Genomic DNA, 19,382 nt, shown 5'->3' on the forward strand with positions numbered 1-19,382 from the left:
CCCATCCCAAAGCCATCGCAGCAGCTGCTCTTGTGCGTTGTGTGTTCTGTTCCGCAGCGGGTGCTGGAGCCGTGACCTTGGGCTCCTGTGAGTCCCCTGAGCATCCCCCTCCCTCTTTGGCAGGTGGCACCTACGAACTTCATGTTACTTCAGTTAATTTTGCATGGCAGGTTGGAGCGTGGGCTGGGTTAAACTGAAGAGAAACAGGGCAGGAGAACACGAAACACAGCGAATTTGCACAAGGATCATGGGCATGGGACGAGGTGTTTCACCTGCACCAGGGTAGTTTTCTCCTCCATAACTTCGTCCAGGGGAAATATATTGTATTTCATCTTTTATATCCTAGAATGATGTGAAGGTTGGACCGTGTTGATTGTTACCTTGATGTGCTGTAATGTAAGAACACCCAATATGACAAAAATACAGCTCGTAGTCATTTGCGCTGGGTTGTGAGCTACACGGGATGTTTAACCTCCCTTTTTTTCTGTTATTTCAAGCGAGGGAGGTTTGCAAAATCAGGCCTCGCACAAGGCAGCAGGACACCCTGTGCACAGAGGGACCTTTGGAGGTGTGACAAGCCCGGTGCAAAGCATGAGGTGCGAATTCTCAGCACAGCTGCTGCTCTGGGCCATGAAATAAACGCCGGGGTGTCTCTTTATGGGTGTTCGTCAATGGGGACGCGCTGTCCGCCCCGGGAAGCCGCAGTGCTGTGGGGTTTGGGTTGTTTTCCTAAATACAAACCTGCAAATAAAGGTCTCGGCGCCGTGACCCTGCGCGGGGGGCGGACACGTGCGGCGCGCTCCCCTCTGCGCATGCGCGCCTGCGCCACACCCCCCCGCTGCCCACGTGATCCGCCTCCTGGAGCTGCGCCTGCGCAATAGGGCGCCGTGACGTACTGCCCGCGCGCCCGCGGCGGAAGGGCGGGGGGAACGGGCGGGGGCGGAACAGGACCGGGCGGCGCGGGGAGCGCGGAGCCCCAGCCTGGTCCGGTCCGGTCCGGCCCGGCTTCCGGCTCGGAATGCGCCGCAGCGCCTGGGAACATGGCCCGGCGGAGCCCGCCGCGCAACGGTGTCGGCGGCCACGGTACGGGCTGGGCCGGGCCTGGCGGGCGAGCGGGCGGGGGGCGCCGGGTCCTCTGAGGCAGCCGGGGGCTGGAGCGCCCCCTGCGGGCACGGCGGCGCCTCCTAGCGGCGGGGCGGGGCTCGGCGCTGCGCTCGGAGCCGCCCGGCGGGGACGGGCCCGGGGGGGCCCGGGGGCCCGAACCCTCCGCTCAGGCGCAACCCCCCGCGGCTGTGGAGCCCCCTCGGGCCCTCCCGGCCTCCCCCTCCGGGCCGCGGGGAGCAGCCGCGGCTGCGCTCTGGCCGCTGCCCGGCTGGAGGCCCGTGAGCTCTGCGGGCTTCGCTTCCCCCGGCCGCCCCCGCGGCGGTAAGCGGGGCTGGCCCGGCCTCGCTGTGCTCGGGTGCCCGGCAGCGAGAGCCCGTCCGGGCGCTGGAGGGGATACAGACCCTCTGGCCAGTGCAGTGGCACTTTGTGCTGGGACACTTGGCGTTGGGTGCGATGAGCCCCCGCGCTCTGAGATCTTGTTTCTCCTTCGAAGTGCAACTTCGCCTGCGAGTCGAGGTTTTGTGAGCGCACAGAAAAGCCTTTGAAATACCTGATTTTGTATTACTTGCAGCTACTGTTTGCTGTACTTTCAAACAGGGTAAATGTTGGGCTATTTGCCAGTAAATCTCAGAAGAGGAGCCAGCAAGACCTGCCCCTTCCTTCATGCTACTCTTGAAGTTCTTGAGTCTCTCCTTCCCGGGGCTCCTGGAGGTGCCAGCAGGTGTCTGTGTGTTGCGGGGGTAGGAACAGCCAGTGGAGTGGAGCTGGTTTCTGCTCCTGTGCACACACGTCTGCTTGCACAAGGGGCAGGAAAGGAAATAAAAGGAAGTTGTGGTCACTGGGTGAGCGTTTGGTGTAACGTTACCAGGAACTCCATGTTTGGAAGGGAGTTGGAAGTTGTCCTAGGCTGTTGCATCTCGTTTTCATCTCAAAAGTGTTTGTAAAGGGTACTTTGAGAAGGGATGGCATCCACCTCTTGGCCGACTCAGTGTCCGTGTGTCTGAGCAGCTGCCATCCCATTCCAGCACCTTGAAAAGCGGCACTTCCAGCTCGGCGTCACGCAGCGTCCCAGGAGCAGGGAGGGGACACCGGAGGTGCCACGTGGGCAGGGGACGCGCTCCCCCAGCTGCTGCTGGGAGGGCGGGGCCTTGAGGCTGTTTCTCCATCCGGATCCTTTGAATTCCTCCCACCACAAATCCTATCCGGACACATCCCTTATCAAGCAAATCCCGTTTGAATCCCAGGGGTAGTTGGATTTGTTGGAAAAGCCTTTACCTAAAGGTGGTGTTTGTGGCCTCATCCTGCACTCCAGCCCTGTGGCTGCTCTGCAAAGTCTCCATAGTGGAAACTTCTCCGGTGTGGGGTATCGGGTGCTGCGTGAAATAGTGTCTCTTGGCAACTCCTCGGGAAGCGTTCCGGTCTCCTGTAAGTGCGTTTAACCCGTCTGAAACCAGAGCACTGTGTGCTCTGAGTGTTATTCCCTTCCCACCTGCCTTGGAGTTCAGGCGCTCCACAAAACAGAGATATTTGTTCAATACTGTGACCTGCATGTGTACTAACAGCTGGCAAGATTGTGTTTGTTGGGAGAGAAGTCAATACGTTTGTGATTCGTTAACTCCGGTGTAATTATGTCCTTTCTTGTGGCTGTTGCTGTCGGTGGAAATGCTCAGACTTCTCCCTGGGACGGCTGCGTCCCAGAGCCGCTCTCAGCCTGGGAGCTGGTGGGAACAGCGAGTCCTGCTCTGATGAGACACTTGACACCTGAGCTGGCAGCTGCGTCAGAGAGTAAACCAGGTGCAGGACGAGGGCTCTGAACGGTGCTGGCCGGAGCCTGAGCTGGGGGTGGGAACTGAGGGCTGGGGGCTGCAGGAGCAGTGGGGGTGGGCGGGAAGCGCTGGGGACACCCCGTGAGCCGTGGGGTGTGGGGCACCCCGGATGCCGAGCCTGTGGGGATGTGGACGGGCAGCTGGCGGGTGACCCACCAGTGTGGTTCCTGGTCTGTCCTGGTGAGTGTGCACTGTCTGTCCCATGTCAGCTCCCTTCTGTGCATGTGGCATCGCTGTGATCAGATTCTTCCCCCCCTCCCCAATCTGAGTTGCTGCCCCCCATGTGCTGTCCTTGCCTGTCAGCATGTCTCTTGGTGATTTTCTCACAGACTTTGATTCTAAGAAGAAAAGAAAAGTGGCGGAAATTTATCAGGCTCTGAACAGCGACCCCATCGACGTGGCTGCGCTCCGGCGGATGGCGATCAGCGAGGGGGGGCTCCTGACGGATGAGATTCGCTGCAAAGTGTGGCCGAAGTTGCTGAGTGTCAACACGGACGACCTGCCCCCTCCTCCAGGTACGGACCCGCCTGGATTCGGGTGCTGTGACCAAGGGCTCAGTGATCTCTGTGTGCCGGAGGGAGGGTGCCCAAGGTGGCAGCATGCCCTCTGACCTGATTGATCCCCCCCCAGCGCTGCTGCGCTTCCCCCAAGCTCGTGTGCGATAGGGACTCACGCTGTGGTGTGAACGCTGTAGCTTCATGCACGGTGTTGCACATAAGTGCCAGAATTTGGAAATGCACAACTTTCTAAACTTTTACTTGGCTGAAATACTTCTGAGCTGCCTCCTCCAGGCACAGGTGAAGCAGTTTGTATCATGAAGCACATGGTGTTTGGTCAGAGCAGAAACAGAAAACGACCTTCCTGCTGAGGTACCTGCGTGGGTTTTAAGCCTCAGTAATGCAGGAGCTCCAAGTCCTGTAGCTGTTACAGTCACTGTCACCAGGACAGACGTTTTTGTTCCATTCAGCAGTGTGCATCCTCCATCCATCGGGAGCCGGGTGGTGTTAAGTGGCCAGAGCTGCTGGAAGTTCTGTGTGCCAGCAAATTATTTTCTTTTCTGGAGTTTTGTTATGAATTATTTCTATTTAATAAGCCATTCTTTGTGGGCTCCACAGCCTATTGTCTTTTGCTGCTGCTGAGTACACTTTGAATTCCTCGTGAAAATTGTAGCGCAAAGATGTTTTCAGAAACACTGGGAGTGGTGTCAGTTTAAGCATTTTAACGTTTGTTTAAAGAAATAACAGTCTCGTTTCCTTGCGCCAACATGCCTTTAGTGTCAGCAAAAGTGAGGGGACAGGGGCTGGTGTGTGACACAGAGAAAGGGTCTGTTTGCGGGGGTTGTGTCTGCTGCAGCCACCTCCTCATCCCTGCTTCGGGGTTTCTTTCAACTCTGCCTGGTGCCTTTGCACGCTCGCTGTGAATCACGTTCCTCTTTCTCTCGGCAGGAAAGGAGCTGCGCGAGGACAATAAAGATTACCAGCAAGTGCTCCTGGACGTGCGGCGATCCCTGCGCCGCTTCCCACCAGGTGAGAGGGGATTGAGGGGATTCTCCTCCCGCTCTGTGCCGTGGGGCAAGTCCTGGCTCACACCTCGCCCAGGGTTGCAGTGGGTGACACTTGTTGTTCTGGACTTCTAGAAAACCTTTTTCTTGTGAGCTCACAGCCGCTTCTTCACACAGTGGAGCTGTTTTGCCGCTCTCAGTTTCCTTCAGCCATGTTACAGGTTTTTGCTGCGGTTATGCTCCCCCCTTCCCTTTAAGCCCCTGTGCTGGCAGCCCTGGACTGTCCACAAGTTTTAGTGCAGAGAGACCTGGATCCTGCGTGTCCTTCGCCTGTTGTGACCAGGGTGGGGTTAGGGCAGACGGAGGCTTGAGAAATGTACCATTTGCTTCCGATTATTTTAGACTGTGTTCTGGCAGCATCGCCACTGTTTACAACAAATTCTGGTGTAAAACAGGTGTCAATATCAGGTTCATGCACCAATTTTAAGTGAATTCTGAACCTTTAGAAGCAAACTGGTTTTGCAGTTGTTTAGTTCTCATGGGTGGCTGGTGCCTTGTTGTGCTATTTATAAAACATTTAATCCAGCAGCTGTTTAACTCCGGCCGGAATCTGCTTCCCTCTTCTGCTGTGTTTATTTTGCGTAAACAGTTGATTCACTCTGACTCTTCCAAGCGCAGATACCGTGTACAACCCTCATTCCTGAAGGGCCTGCCTCTACGGGTTTTTTTGCCCTTGAATGGCAGCATCCTGCCTATTTTTAGACACATCAGTGAAGCGGGGGGAAAAGGAGAGTTTTGTCATTGCAGTATCTCCTCTGGGACGTTCTGCTTGGCCTTTGGGCATTTTCTCCACTGACAAAGACTGCCAGAACCTGACTACAGCTGCGTGGGGCAGGAACAATGTTTTTCCTGTGACATCCTGTCCCTAAACACATGTTGTTAGCAGGGGACTGATACTGAGTTGTGGCGATGGAGGCCTCGCAATCTGATGCAGTTGGCATGGTTTCTGTGAAAATTAGTCCTGTCTCGTTTTTTCTGGAGCCCCTGGGAAATTAAAAATGCTGAAAATGTCCTTAGCAGTGCTGGATGTGCAGCGCAGTTCGCTCTTTGCCGCGCTGTACAAACATCAGCAAACACTGTTCCCATCCTCCACAGCGACTTCCTCGCAGGTGGGGCCAATGCAGCTCCAAATATTAACCAACCTTAACAACTGGCCGCTTCCCCTGGGCCGTCAGAGTTTTGAGGGGCAGGATTTAGGGCTTGGGATATTTTTTTTTCTGCTGGTTTTGTCTCCCTCCCCTTTGCACCACATCCTTGGAGTCGGGGTTGATAAATGCACAGGTCCCCTCCTCGCACACCACAGCCACACTCCAGTGGCAGGAGCTGGTGAGTGACACATCCCATCCCACTGTCACCTGTCCCCGCAGGGATGCCAGATGACCAGAGGGAAGGGCTGCAGGAGGAGCTCATCGATATCATCCTCCACGTCCTCAAGCGCAACCCCCAGCTGCACTACTACCAGGGCTACCACGACATCGTGGTCACCTTCCTGCTGGTGGTGGGGGACAGACTGGCCACGGCGCTGGTGGAAAAGCTCTCCACGCATCATCTCAGGTACCCGGCAGGCTGGGCTGGAGGAGAGGAGCTGCTTGCACGTCCCTAGGCTGTGGGGACACCAGTGCTGGTGGGGGCAACCAGAGAAGCAGAGCCGCAGGTCACAGCTGCCTGTCGTGTCCCTGCCCAGAGGGGACAGCGTGACCACGCGATGGCACATGGCTTTGCAGGGAGCTGTGCTCTGAGGAAGGATTAGTTGAAGGCTGACAATTAAATTGTAGTATCTCTTGAAGGTAAAAAAGCCAACGTGCGTATGTTATTCATAGTTCTCTGGCCATCTCTGCTGGCAGGGCCTCCAGCGCCTGGGGCCTCACACTCACCTTATGTAGCCCTGCGCAGTTTGGCACATTGCGGAGTCTGTATAGCTGGTGTCCTGAGCACCCATGGCAAGTGTCTCTCCTGTTTGTGCGCTGAAATGAGAACAGCCCCTCAGCTACTGACTGGTTTGGAGGGATTCTCCCTGCTCTCCCAGGCGGGGAGTTAGATTTTGGGTGCTGGAAAGGCTTTATGGTTCACTCATGTACTGCAGGGAAATAAGACATACCAGCTGACACCAGCACTTGTCTGGGGCTGGGGCCACCCTGCCAGCAAAGCTCATTGTTGCAAGGACATTTATTTACCTCTGGCTGCCGCCCTGGAGGGAGAGCTCACCGATGTGGTTGCTTGACGGAGCTTCTTTTGAATCTTTCCTCAGGGATTTCATGGACCCAACGATGGACAATACCAAGCACATTTTAAATTACCTGATGCCCATCATAGACCAAGTGAACCCTGAGGTGCACGATTTCATGCAGAGGTATGCAAATATTCCCTCAGAGCCTCCCCACTCTGCCCTGTCAGTCTTGTGTCACTCTTCACGGGGCCATTGGCACCAGCATGTCCCCAGCGCCACAGTGGCTTCCTCAGAGTGAGTCAACAGCCGACGGTGACAGTCCAAAGCCATGTGGCACTCTGCTTCTGAGCAGACACAGACCTGTGCTGCCCGTCTCAAGGAGTTTTCCATGGTGTCATCGTCACTTTGGTGCTTTACAGTCCATTCTGGAAAGGCTGGGTCTTTGTGGATGGTGTCACACACAGGTGCCACAGCCACTTCCCGTGCCCAGTTTTTAGCTGGTGTCACCTTGCCATAGTCTGTTGCTCGTTCTGGGGATAATTCCTGGGTTGTGGAGCCTGGGCAGGTTAACGCAGCAGCAGGAAGGGAAGCGAGAGGGTGCTTTCTGCACAAGTGTCTCTGTTGCCTTGTGTGGCCAGGATGTCTTTGGGTACCCAGCTTGGTCACAGACTCCCAGAAGTGAGTGAGCCTTTAGACTGGGAAGGAATCTGAACAGCTAACTGTGCTGCAGGACTGCAGGTGTCCAGCATGCCAGCCGGTGACGGACTACGTCACACATTCAGGTTCTCCTGCAGAGACCATTTGGACTTTTACTGTGGACCCCGCTGGCAGTGAGAGGAATGGTACTTTGCCCTGGGGTTCAGTGCTCCTTCCCTGCTGCCGGCAGTGGCTGCTCTAACTACCCTTTCTCTCTGCGCAGCGCGGAGGTGGGAACCATCTTTGCTCTCAGCTGGCTCATCACCTGGTTTGGGCACGTTCTGTCCGACTTCAGGCACGTTGTGCGATTATATGACTTCTTCCTGGCTTGCCATCCCCTGATGCCCATTTATTTTGCTGCTGTGGTAGGTACTGGCCAGTGACAAGGGGGTTAACTGAACTGTCACACAGTGCTGGTGGTTGGGGGCTACAGGGGGGGACTGACTGTGCTTTCACATGCTGGTCCCACTGCTGGGCACTTGTGCGGGTGTTGGGGAGCCCATCTGGCTGGGGAGCACCCCACGCCATGTGTCCATCTCCCTTTGTCCTGAGGGAGCTCCACACAAACCCCTGCTTGAGGGCAAGTTGTGGAGTCAGGCCCTGCTGAGGTTCTGCCTGCACTCAGACCTGCCAGCTGCAGCCTCGGCTCAGGAGGCGGGTGGAACTACCCAGGAAGGGACTTTCCACGGCCTCAGAGTGACAAGGAGTCGTCCCCACGTCCCCGGCTGTCCTCAGTGCTCTCGCTTCTCTCTGCAGATCGTGCTGTACCGCGAGCAGGAAGTTCTGGACTGTGAGTGCGACATGGCCTCTGTCCACCACCTCCTGTCCCAAATCCCGCAGGACCTTCCATACGAGACTCTGATCAGCAGAGCTGGGGACCTTTTTGTCCAGTTTCCCCCATCCGAACTGGCCCGGGAGGCAGCTCAGCAGCAGGCGGAACGGTGAGTGCGGGGCAGTCCGCCTGCTCCCCATGTCCTTGCAAAGATCTTCCTTCCTGGCGGGAGGCTGGCGCCAAGGGCAAGCTGTGGGCGCTCCTTCACTCCTTTCTTCTCTTGCAGAACCGCAGCTTCCACTTTTAAGGACTTTGAGTTGGCGTCAGTGCAGCAGAGACCAGACACTGTGTTGAGGCAGCGCTTCAGGGAGCGGCTCCGAGGGGAGGAGCGGACAAAATCCATCTTGACAAAGCCAAGGACCAACCGCTTTGTCAAGCTGGCAGTGATGGGGCTGACGGTGGCGCTGGGGGCGGCTGCCCTGGCCGTGGTGAAGAGCGCGCTGGAGTGGGCCCCCAAGTTTGAGCTGCAGATTTTCCCCTGAAGCCAGAGGAAGGGCCGTCCCTGTAACCGCGGCTTCCCCTGGCACGAAGGGCTGGTGTTTGCTGAAAGGACGTGTCCAGAAACAACCTGTCTGAAGATTATTTTTTATTCTTGCTGCGTCCTGTGACGCTTTGGGCCTTTGTGACAGAGACTGACGGGAAGCAGCCCAGCAGGATTGCTCCCCGCGCCAGCGCTCACCGTGTTCTCTCCTCCCAGTGCCGGGGTGAGCAGACGGGCGCTGCCGCTGTCTCGTGAGGAACAGGAGTACGGATCAGTCAAGCTCTCCAGGCAAGTACAGGTGACGGTGTGAGTGGAGAGCCATGTGTGGGCTCTGCCGAAATGATCCCGCGTTCTCTGTTGGGGTAATTAGTGTGAGTGAGAGCAGATCCTCTGTCTCTGCATCGCTCCCAGCACACACGCCTTGGCATTCAGCTCCACCGGTGCTCTCACCCTTCCACAAGTGTGTAACACTCCCCGGCTCCTTTGCTTCCTCATCTTTGCGGTCTGCCCCAGTCACAGAAGGGCAGGGGGCAGGAGCGGCCCTGGGGAAGCAGAGCTCTTGGGCGCTGGGCTCCATCCTGGGCAGCACCGCAGTTGTATCTCAGATCAGCGTGGTGAGAGACAAGCGTCGCTTGCCCTGCCCGAGGTACGTGCTGTCATGTGCCAGATTGCGTCACCACAAGAGTTAGTGACACTGTAAACATTAGTTGCAGACTTTTTTTATGGCTCTGGAAACGGGCTCGAATGTGGGGAAAGGCTTTTTCCGCCTTGCAAAACACTTTGCACATGCCAGAAGTCTTTGCGCTTGGAAGTCTGTCTTAAATCTCCCCCACGAGCCGATCAAACTTCAGTGTTGCCCCTCAGAATAACACAAGTGAGGGAGTTTCCCAGAAAGGCCCCCCCCACCCCCGGCATAGCTCCCATTTCCCTGCCAGTGACAGTCCCAACGCTCCCTCACCCCCAGGCTAAGCAGCAAATCCTCTGGACAACTCAGTGTCCCACTGAGACAAAGCCAATAGACACTCGATGCCTCTACCTCTCCCCGACCTGCTAAACCTCCCGCAAGTGCCCTTACCCATCCCTGTGGCCCCCCTGGCTCCCCCCTGCTGCGTTGTGCCCAAAGCCGCCTGTGCCGTGCCCAGGGCTGCACACCTGAAAACCGGGTGTTACCTGAAAAGTTACAGATATCTGGATAGAGAAGAAAACTCGTGCTGTGCAAAGCTCAGCACCCTCCTGTCCCAAACCCCTGCCTGTTGGTTCATAACCGTTTCTGGGTAAATTCTGGGCTGCCTTGTGGGCCCTCGGTTTCGGGGGGCTGTGCTGGGCTGGCTGGGGAGGTGCAGAAAGTTGTCACGCCAGACCTGTTTCGGTTCATCTGTGAGCAGAGCAGTTCCCTCTGCAGGCTGAGAGCTGGAGGGGGTGGATCTGCGTTCGCAGAGGCAGGGGTGGTGTGAGCTGGGGGCTGCTTGGGGGTCTCCTCGCCCAGCATGACCCATGGCAGAGCCTGTTCCTGGCCTCCGGCCCCTGGCCGCTGTGGCACGGAGTGCTTGGGTGACTTTGCACTTTAAAACTCGTGGTGCAGGAGAGCTCATGGTGACCCAGGGGTGCTGCCAGGGGACCCCGGACCCCTCTGTGCACTCCCCACTGCCCCGAAGGAGGGGGTGGCTGGAGCCCCCTGGGGAAGCCGCTGTGCTCTCCCTGCTCTCTGGCCATGATGCACTTTAGTTCCTGTGTTGTCCCCAAGGAGAGGAAGGGCCTGGGAGGAGATGGGTGCTCGGGTGCTTCAGTTCCTCTGCACAAAGACTTGTATGTACCCGTGTAAATGCAAATTTGTACAAACCCTATAGCTGTAAAATAAACACTTACTAAATGCGTTTCCTTCCCCGCCCTGTGCCAGTAGGGCATGATGTGGGGCTGGGGGTGCCAGAGCCGCTCTTGTGGCACCCAGGGCCTGGCGCTGGCACGTCTGCTGCGGTCACCAACCCCTGTGGCCTCATGCCCAGCATCCCCGTGGGAAGAGCAGCCAGAGCAGAGCAAAACAGCACTTCCCAGCCTGGTTACCGTTCTCCTTCCATCTGCCTTTGGGTCAGCGCCAGGTCCTGCACGTGCTGCAACTCTCCAGGGTGTCCCCCGCTCCACGGTGTCCCCCACCAGCGGGGCTGGAAATAGCTTGACCCCCTTTTGCACCCTGGGCCAGATGTCCGGCTGTGGGAGGAGATCCCAGGCACAGCCAGGGCACAGTGCCCAGCATCGGGGACACAGCCGTCACCTCTTCCCCTGTGCCACCTCCAGCAGCCAGGCACACTCTGCTGAGCCATGGTGACACAGCAGCCGCTGTCTCTGGGCTGGGAACGGGCTTCGCTCAGTGACACAAGGCGGCCGCTGTGGTTACTGGATCATCCTGGGACTGGTTTTAGTTCCCTGGGGCTGCTTCTCTGTGAGCAACTTACTCAGTAGCGCTCAACCCTTCAGGAGGAACAGGCAGGCAGAGCCCTGGAGCCCTCCTCTTCCTCGGCTGCTCACCAGCACCTCCTGCCACTTACCTGTGCAGCAATTCCTCCCTGTCCTCAGGGAGTGTCTGCCTGCATTGCCCATGCCAGAGAGCAGAGGGTGCCTGTATTGGGAGCTGGACTTGGCCACGGTGGAGCTGTGTGCGGCACGGCAGGAGCGGCCTCTGTCCCATGCTTCCATCAGGACATACAGCCAGAGCCGCTGGGCTCGGCACACGGGGCTGGGGGTGTGGGGGCTTTGGCCTCACTGGCTCAGGGCTGTCCTGGGGCTGCTCCAGCCCCTTTCTCCCACCCTGGTCCCTGGCTGAGGGGGCAGCTGCCCCACAGCTCCCAGCAGGATGGGCACCCTGTGCCCAAACTTGGCCAGGGTCACTGGAGGAGCTGCCAGTGCCACCAGCTCAGCCATGGCATGGTCGTGCTCTGGTCCTGCTGCTGCACGAGACAGCGCGGGGACATGCCAGTGTGTGGTGTGCCAGGTTGCTGGGAGACGATGGCAATGGCAGCAGGACCCCTAGCCCACCCCACTCCGCAGCCATAGCACCCGTGGGGCTGAGCCAGCTCCTGTCCTTGCCCAGAGTGCACGGACGGGGCAGTGGATGCATCCCCACGCAAGGGCCATTGCCTGTTTTGGGGAGTGCCAGGAGGGACCCTGAGAGCTGCCCCACCCTGCAGGGCTCTGTCTCGGCCACTAGGACTCAGCCGGGCCAGCGAGGCCAAGGCCACGTCCTCAGGCTGACCAGAGCATCGCTGCCCTTGTCCCGTGGGCTGCCACACGGGATGGAGGAAGTGACCCCCCCTGCACCCGGGGACCTGCCCGTCCTGGGCCGGATCCAGCCCTGGCTTCCCCCCCCCCCCCCCCCACCACCGCGCTGGCAGGATCGGGCCCCACATCAGGCCACCCGCAGCCACCCAATCGCCGGCGCTGGGGAAGGAGGGGCGGAGGCGGGGAGGGGGGATGCGGGGCCGCTGCCTTGCGGGGACACAGGGACACGGCCACCACATTGCGGGGGACAGGGCCACCGCGTCTCTCGGGCCGCCTGCCCAGGGATGGGGCGTTGCCATGGGAGCTGCCCTGCGGCCTGGGGGGGTGTGCGGGGCGGGGGGATGCGGGGTAAATGTCACCCCGGAGGAGGGCTGGGGGACCGGGACCCTTTCGATGCCGCTGAACAAAGCCCGGTGCCGGAGGGGCCTCCCCGGACACGTCCACCACCCCGGGGACAGCCCTGTCCCAGCACCGCGCGGAGCGCAGGGCGGGGGGCGGCGGGACCCGGGGATGCTCCGGGCTCCCTTGTTGCCGTGGCAACAGCTGGGGGGGGAGGTGACGCAAGCGGCGCGTGGCCCCCCCCCGGGCCCTCCTGCGGGGCCGGATTAGCGACCCGACCCCCCCGACACGTCGGTTCCCGCGGGCTGAGCCGAGCCGGGGGACCCGCCGGGGCTGCATGTGCGGCCGAGCAGGAGCCGGCACCGGCACCGGCACGGGGTACACGCGTGCACTGCACACGTGTGTGCACACACACGCCAGGCATCCCCCCCCCTGCACACAGCCCGTGCACATGGCTGCGGCCTGCGCACACGCACACACGGGGTGCACTCGCGGCAGGTGCTGACACACAAGTAACGAGATGCACACACATACATGTGCACACACCCCCCACAGCAGTGCTGCTCCCAGGGGACATCCAGCCCGTGCCAGGTGACAATGATGAACCCTCCCCCGGGGACAGGCTGTGAGGAAACCCGTGGGCTAGTGTGCGAGCAGAGGTTTGGGGTGGTAGCCCACGGACCAGGGTGGGAGCTGGATGTTGGCCCCTGGGAACCCCACATTCCCTTAGGGACCCCACATCCCCCTGGGGATGCCCCATCCTGAGGGCAGGAGCGAGATGGCACAGGAGGAGCCAGAGCCATAGACAGCGACCAACACACTTTATTCCATAGTCACAACAGTCAGAATAACCAATAACTGAGCTTTTGCAGAGCCGGCGCTGGCCACGTCGCACCCCCCGGGACGGGACGGGGGCCGGGGCTGCCCCTCCACTAAATCCTATTTCTCCAAGACACCAAATACAGGACCCTTCACTAACACAACACTACAAAGGTGACCCCGAGCGCTGGCGCCCGTCCGCAGGCTGCACCGCGGCCCCGCCAGATCCGGGGACCCCCGGCCTGCTCGGCCGCCGCCGGGGCAGCTTCTTCCTGAGAGAGGTTTGGTTTATTTTTATTATTATTTATTATTATTATTATTATTCGCTTTGTCTCTAGTGATGACAGGATGTCGCACGCACACACGCTCGCACACGCATGCCAGCCAGCACGGGGCAGCGGGGAGGTGAGGGCGCAGCGGGAGGGGGCCGCACGCTGGGGGAGTCTCTAAGCACTACAACCACACGGCACAGAAAATCCACCACTGTCCACAACGGTTCTCCCCCGACAAACACACCCAGCGAGTCTCGAGGAGGGGGCAGGAGGAGGATGAGGGGGGACGGGGATGAAGCGGATGGTGTTGTGCTTGCAGCCAGGGCGGGGGCCCCGGCTCTGGCTCTGGTTCTGGTGCTGACCCAGAACCTGCTCCTGAGGAAACGTTTCGCCTGACAGTCCATGGAGGGAGCACCCCAGCCCATGGGTGACACAGAGGACCCCGGGCCACCCATGTGCCCTGAGCTGCAGCACTGACAGCACACACATGTGATGCGAGACCCTCACCATGGCCTCAGGCCCTGCCGGTACTCGGGGCTTTGACTTCCCCGGGGATGGGGACGGAGGGCAGGCGGCCGGCAGCCTCAGCAGATTTCCCAAGCGCTCCCAGCCATGGCACAGGGTGGCTGTGCACCCCGAGAAGGCACCGAGGCGCTGGGTGAGATCTGTGCATGTCAGAGAACCCTGGGGCCGCGGAACCCCCCAGGAACCCCAAATCCAGCTCAAGCAGGGGAGGGGGCTTGGGGCGCTCCTGGCACGAGGCTGCCCGCAGGGTGGGAAAGCAGAGCTCCCCCCGGGTGGCAGTGAGGCAGGAGCAGGCTGCCGGTGTCACGGCTGGCCCGGTGCTTATTTGGCTTTTCCACCTTGGGTGGGGTTGGGTCCAGTGGGGAACGGGCCGGGGGGGCAGGGACGGGGACACGCTCTATACAGGGAACATGTGTCTGATGCGTGACACCCGCCTGGCTCCGCAGGCTGGCACCGCACCGGGGCTACTGAAACACGGCGGCTAAGGCAACGCCAACACACACACACGCAGCTACCGCTACACACCAACACATCTACAACCCATGGCTGGCAACAGGGAGGTGGCTCGAGGGGACCCTGAGGCCACCCGGGACAGGGCTGGGGGACACTGAGCATCCCTGCGAATGGCCAGGGGACACACCTCTCCCTGCACCACGGTGCCTGTCCCCACGATTAGCCGAGGCCAATGGCATCTCTGGCAGCGGGGCCAGGCAGGTCCCCCTCTCTGAGCCCCCCGGGGTGCCAGGACCCAGTGGCGGGGAGACCTTCCCCTGGTCACAGCTCTGTCCAGCCCTGCTGCACCGGGCAGGCACAGGGCAACCTGTGACCAGAGGAACCGGCAGCCCCAAAATGGGGACACGGAGCCCCAGGGCGCAGGTGCCCCACTGCCCCTGTCACCCCACTGCCTGGGAAGGCTCAGAGGGATCCCCACACACCTTGAGCCCCTGGAGAACCAGGGCCATGGGGACCTCAGAGGCTGCCGCAAGCAGCAGTCCCGGCTGAACCCAGTACAGCTCCCTGCCACAGCCATGTCCCCAGGGCTGGCAGCGCGGGGTGGCTGCGGTTGCTGCTGGTCCCCCCAGCACAGCCGTACCCCCGTGCTGCCCCCGCGGCTGCGGCCGCCCGGCACTGCAGCCACGTGCTCCTGGCAGCGGGAGGAGGCAGCTGGGTGCAGGAAGGAGCCATTAGGAAAAGCAAAGAAAAACCCGGCTGGAGGAGCCGCTGTGACAGGACCTGCCATGCTGGGAAGCTCCTTGGCAGAGCTCTGCCGGGATGCCCCTGCTTCTGGCGGAACCAGGGGCACGGCATGGCGCAGCGTGGAGCAGCACCGTGCCGGAGCATCGCCCACACCACATGCAGCCGTGAGCACTGGCTGTTGCTGCTGCTCTCAGCCCTGCCTGGGCGGTTGCCTAAGGCAGATTTCCCACAGCATCCTTGCCCAGCCTGGCCTTGTCACCCCGGCAGCGTCACCCGCCGCAGTCGCGCATGGTAGGACCTGGCTCTGCCAGCCACAGAGCGCCAGCCCAGAGCAGGTCCCACATGGGCACCGGCTCCAAGGCTAAAGCAGGGGCAGGTTGCTCTGGGAAGGAAGGGCTTGTCCGCCAGCGGGTTTCGGGGTGGCTCCAGGCATGGGCTTCCCCCGCGGCACGGTGGGCGCTGCACAACCGCCAGGCGAGAGGAACAACACAGCCTCTGCATCCACGTGCGCATCACGTGCGCACAACTTTGCTCTTCCCAAAGTCAGCGGCGGGCAGCGCGCGCCACAGGGAAAGCGCAGGGAAAGAGCCACCCCCGTGGGACAGAGAACCCCCAAAGCTGGGGACCCCCATGAAACACGGTGTTGGGCAGGGAGGGCTCCCCATGGCTCTGCCACCCCTAGATGCAGCACAGCAGAGGATCCCTCCCCAAGGGCTGCAACAAGGAAGAGGAAAAAATTGAAGACATGCTTTAAAGGCAGCCAAAAAGCAAAAGGAATCGGCCATTCCCGAGGAACGGGGAGGGCGGGACGGGCACCGAGAGCTGGGGCTGACATGGGTGCTATTGCTGCCCAGGGCAGCGGCCGGAGCAGCCACGGCTGTGGGGAAAGGGGCCAGGTGCTGACAATAAAAACCCCATTAGATACTCGCATTTCACGGCCAAATAACCGCGGCAGCCAGCCACGTGTCCCGAGGGCCAGACAGACAGACGAGGAGTGGGTGTGTGCCAGGGGGATGGGGTGAGCAGGGAGCTCTGCCTTCCAGCGGCTTCAAGGCAAAATACCTGATTCCTGCATGTAAACAGCTGGTTTCGGGTTTTTTTGTTGGTTTTGTTTTTTTGTTTTGTTTTTTTTTTTTCTGTTTTTTATGACCTGATTGTGGAAAAAAAAAAAAGAAGAGCGTTACCTGCAGAGCGCGGGACTCAGTAGGTAAAGACCAAGTCTGAGATGCTGGACATGAGCCAGTCCCCTGCTATCATCTCCGTCACCTCGGGCGTGCAATAGTCCGGGAACTCGAAGTGCGAGGAGCTTCCCCGCGGGAACAGGTCGTGGTCCTTGTCGAAGACGGACCAGTCCAGGGCAGCGCAGGCGGCGCTGGCAGGAGCCCGCGCGGGCAGAACCCCCAGCAGCTCTTCCTCCAGCTCCTCATCAGAGGAGCTGAAGGAGGAGGGAGGGGACCTGGCTGACATGGGAGAGGGAGACCCGCTCTCTGGGGAGCTCCCCGGCTCGGGGCAGGCGACGGCAGGGAGGGGGGGCACGGGGGGCTCCTCGGTGCCAGGCTCCTCAGTGGGTGCTGCATGCCAGGTGGTGGTGCCGGGCGCCACAGGGCTGTCCTCAGCCGGCACCTCCAGCGCGGGCTCCTGCGGCGTGTCGGGGCTGGCGGGCGGCTTAGCGGGCTGCCTGCGGCCAGCGGAGACACGGCCCAGCACCGAGGGTTTGATCTTCACCGGGAGCCGCGGGCGGGCCGTGCCGGTGCCCACCTTGCCCTTTTTCCGGGGCCGGTACTTGTAGTCGGGGTAGTCAGCCATGTGCTTGAGGCGCAGGCGCTCGGCCTCCTTGACAAAGGGGATCTTCTCAGAGTCGTGGAGGAGCTGCCAGCGCCGGCCCAGGCGTTTGGAGATCTCGGCGTTGTGCATGTCGGGCCACTGGTCCATGATCTTGCGCCGCTCGTGCTGTGACCACACCATGAAGGCGTTCATGGGCCGCTTGATGTGACCACTCGGCGTCTTGCACCAGGCAGGCTCGGTGTCACGGGTGGGCAGCGAGGCACAGGGCTCCCGCCGAGCCTCTGCGCCCCGGCCCCGTGTGCCGCGCTGCACCATGCCGGGTCCCGGGACCCCCCCCGCCGCCGCCGCCGCCTCCTCCTCCTCGTCCTCCTCCCCGCCCGCCGCCGCCGCCTCCCCGCCCGCCGCTACGCGCCGCGCCGCGCCGCCCCCATTGTGCCGAGCGGGCGGCGGCGGGGCGGGGCGCAGGGGGCCGCGCCGGGGACCGGGAGCGCACGGCGGGGGCGGCTCCGCCGGGGCGGCGGCCGCTGCGATGCTCCGGGCCGGCCCGGCGGTCTCCGGTTCGGGGATGCTCAACAGCGGTCCGGTCCGGTCCGGGGACGCTTCGGGACGCTCCGCGCCGGCTCGGGGATGCTCGGGGCTGTTCGGCACCGGCTCGGGGACGTTCCGCGCTGGCCTGGGGACGCTCTAGGGTGCTCCGCACCGACCCGGGGATGTTTAGCACGGGTACGCTCCGCACCGGCCGGGTGATGCTCTGTACCGGTGCGAGGATGCTCCGCACCGCCTGGAGAGGTTTCCCCGGTCGAGTCGGCGGATGCTCCGGTCGGGTGCGGTGCGAGGACTCTGCGGCGGGTCGGGGGTGCGCGGGGGCGGTGCGGGCAGCCCGGGAGCCGCACGCCCCCCGGTGCCGTTCTTATAGCCGCCACCGCCCCGCCCCCGGTAAACACCGCCGTGCCGGTTCTGTCAATGGGAGGCACCGCCCCCCCCGGCCCATTGGCCATGGGCCGGGGGGGAATATCCGTCTCCGCCAATGGGAGACGCCCGGAGAGGGGTTGCTGGAGAGAATGGCAGGGCGGCACGCCCCGGTACCCCCGGTACCGCCGCCACGGCACCCGGGGAGCTCCCGGTGCCCTCACCGGAGCAGCACAGCATCCCCAGTAACCTTCACACGAGCATCCCAGTACCCTGGATGGTCACTCTGGTATCTCCCCGTGTTCTCCCGTACCCACCCGGGGATGCTCCACTACTGCCACTATGCACTGCGCCCGCGGTCTGAGCATCCCGGTGGCCCCGGTGCCCCCTACACCCTCACGTGGGCATCCCCAGGAGTCCCCGCACCCCTCACGGCCCCCTGGCAGCAGCACCCCGAGCCGGGCACGGCTTTGCTGACCGGGACCCTGAACATCGCCCGGGACCTAGAGCATCCCCTGGGAGCAGAGCATCCCCCGGGACCAGAGCATCCCCCGGGACGCTGCTCACGGCCCCCGCCTCTGCCGGTCCACCGGGCTCTCGGGGTGCCCCGTTCCCCCAGACAGCCCAGGCCCGGGACAACCCCCATGCTGCGGCTTGCAGCGCTCGGCCCCCCGCGGCGTGGGAAGGCCGGTGCCACCGTGGACACGTCCCCTCCACCCGCCCCAGCGGCGTCTCCCCGGGGCTCGGCTCCCGGCGGGTCAGAGCGGAGCGGCGGGGAGCGTGGAGAGGCGCTGCCGGGCAGGGAACGCGCTGCCCACGGGGGCCACGCCGCTTTCCTGGTGCCACGCGTGGGGCCTTGAACTCCGCAGCGCGGCACGGCCCAGCCAGGCCCCGCCCTCCCGGACAGGCCCCGCCCCCTCCGCGGGGCCGCGGGCAGCACCAATGGCGCGGCGGCGCTGTTACCCCGGAGACCGCGGGCTGCCCGCCAGGGGCCGCGCCCATTGGCTGCCGCGGCGGCGCGCGGGCTCGCCGCAGGGCGCGCACCCATTGGCTGCGCCGCCGCCGCCAGTTGCTGTGGAAACAGGGGCCGGAGCCGCGGCGTGTACCGGGCGCTGCGGCCTGTACCGGGCGCTGCGGCCTGTACCGGGCGCTGCGGCCTGTACCGGGCGCTGCGGCCTGTACCGGGGCCTGCGCTCCCGCCGGGCCGGCCCGAGCCCCTGAGCTGTCCCGACAGCATCACACAACACCCCCCCCAGCGGCTTCCTCATCGAGCTGGGCCTTGCACGGGGCCTGGCAGAGCCGTTCACTCCCCGTGCAGCCGGAGGCGATGCCCAGCACCGGGCACCCGCCACCCAGCTCCGGTATAACCCTGGCACCGGGCACCCGCTCTGCCGCTCCCCCTGATCCACAGGGCCTGACGCCCGGGCCCGCGGGCAGGACAGGCTGAGCGCGTGTTAGCGCGGCAAGACCCACAGCACCGAACCGCGCCGAGCGGCCGTGCGGCGGTTGCCCGGCTGGCCCCTGCACCGCGGCCGCCATCCCCCGGACTCCGTCCCGGGCCCTGCGGCTCCGCTAGCGGCCCGTCCCGCGGAGCTG

General features: G+C 62.2%; 2 protein-coding genes across 2 annotated transcripts; one reads left to right on the forward strand and one right to left on the reverse strand.

The window, feature by feature from the left end:
* Positions 1-941: 941 nt before the first annotated feature.
* Positions 942-10,502, forward strand: TBC1D20 (TBC1 domain family member 20). The gene is made up of 8 exons (XM_080354809.1): positions 942-1,083; positions 3,260-3,445; positions 4,376-4,456; positions 5,859-6,045; positions 6,740-6,841; positions 7,578-7,719; positions 8,111-8,295; positions 8,413-10,502. The coding sequence occupies exons 1-8, from the start codon at positions 1,041-1,043 to the stop codon at positions 8,666-8,668; spliced, it is 1,182 nt and encodes a 393-aa protein (XP_080210935.1). The 5' UTR covers positions 942-1,040; the 3' UTR covers positions 8,669-10,502.
* Positions 10,503-15,962: 5,460 nt separating this feature from the next.
* On the reverse strand, positions 15,963-17,192 carry SOX12 (SRY-box transcription factor 12; the record flags this gene model as incomplete). The annotated part of the gene is made up of 1 exon (XM_080354842.1): positions 15,963-17,192. One exon carries the CDS (start codon positions 17,190-17,192, stop codon positions 16,293-16,295), a length of 900 nt encoding a protein of 299 aa, XP_080210968.1. The 3' UTR covers positions 15,963-16,292.
* Between the last annotated feature and the right edge of the window lie 2,190 nt (positions 17,193-19,382).

The sequence above is a fragment of the Nesoenas mayeri genome (genome assembly GCF_963082525.1).
Source record: "Nesoenas mayeri genome assembly, chromosome: 16".
NCBI lineage: Eukaryota > Metazoa > Chordata > Aves > Columbiformes > Columbidae > Nesoenas > Nesoenas mayeri.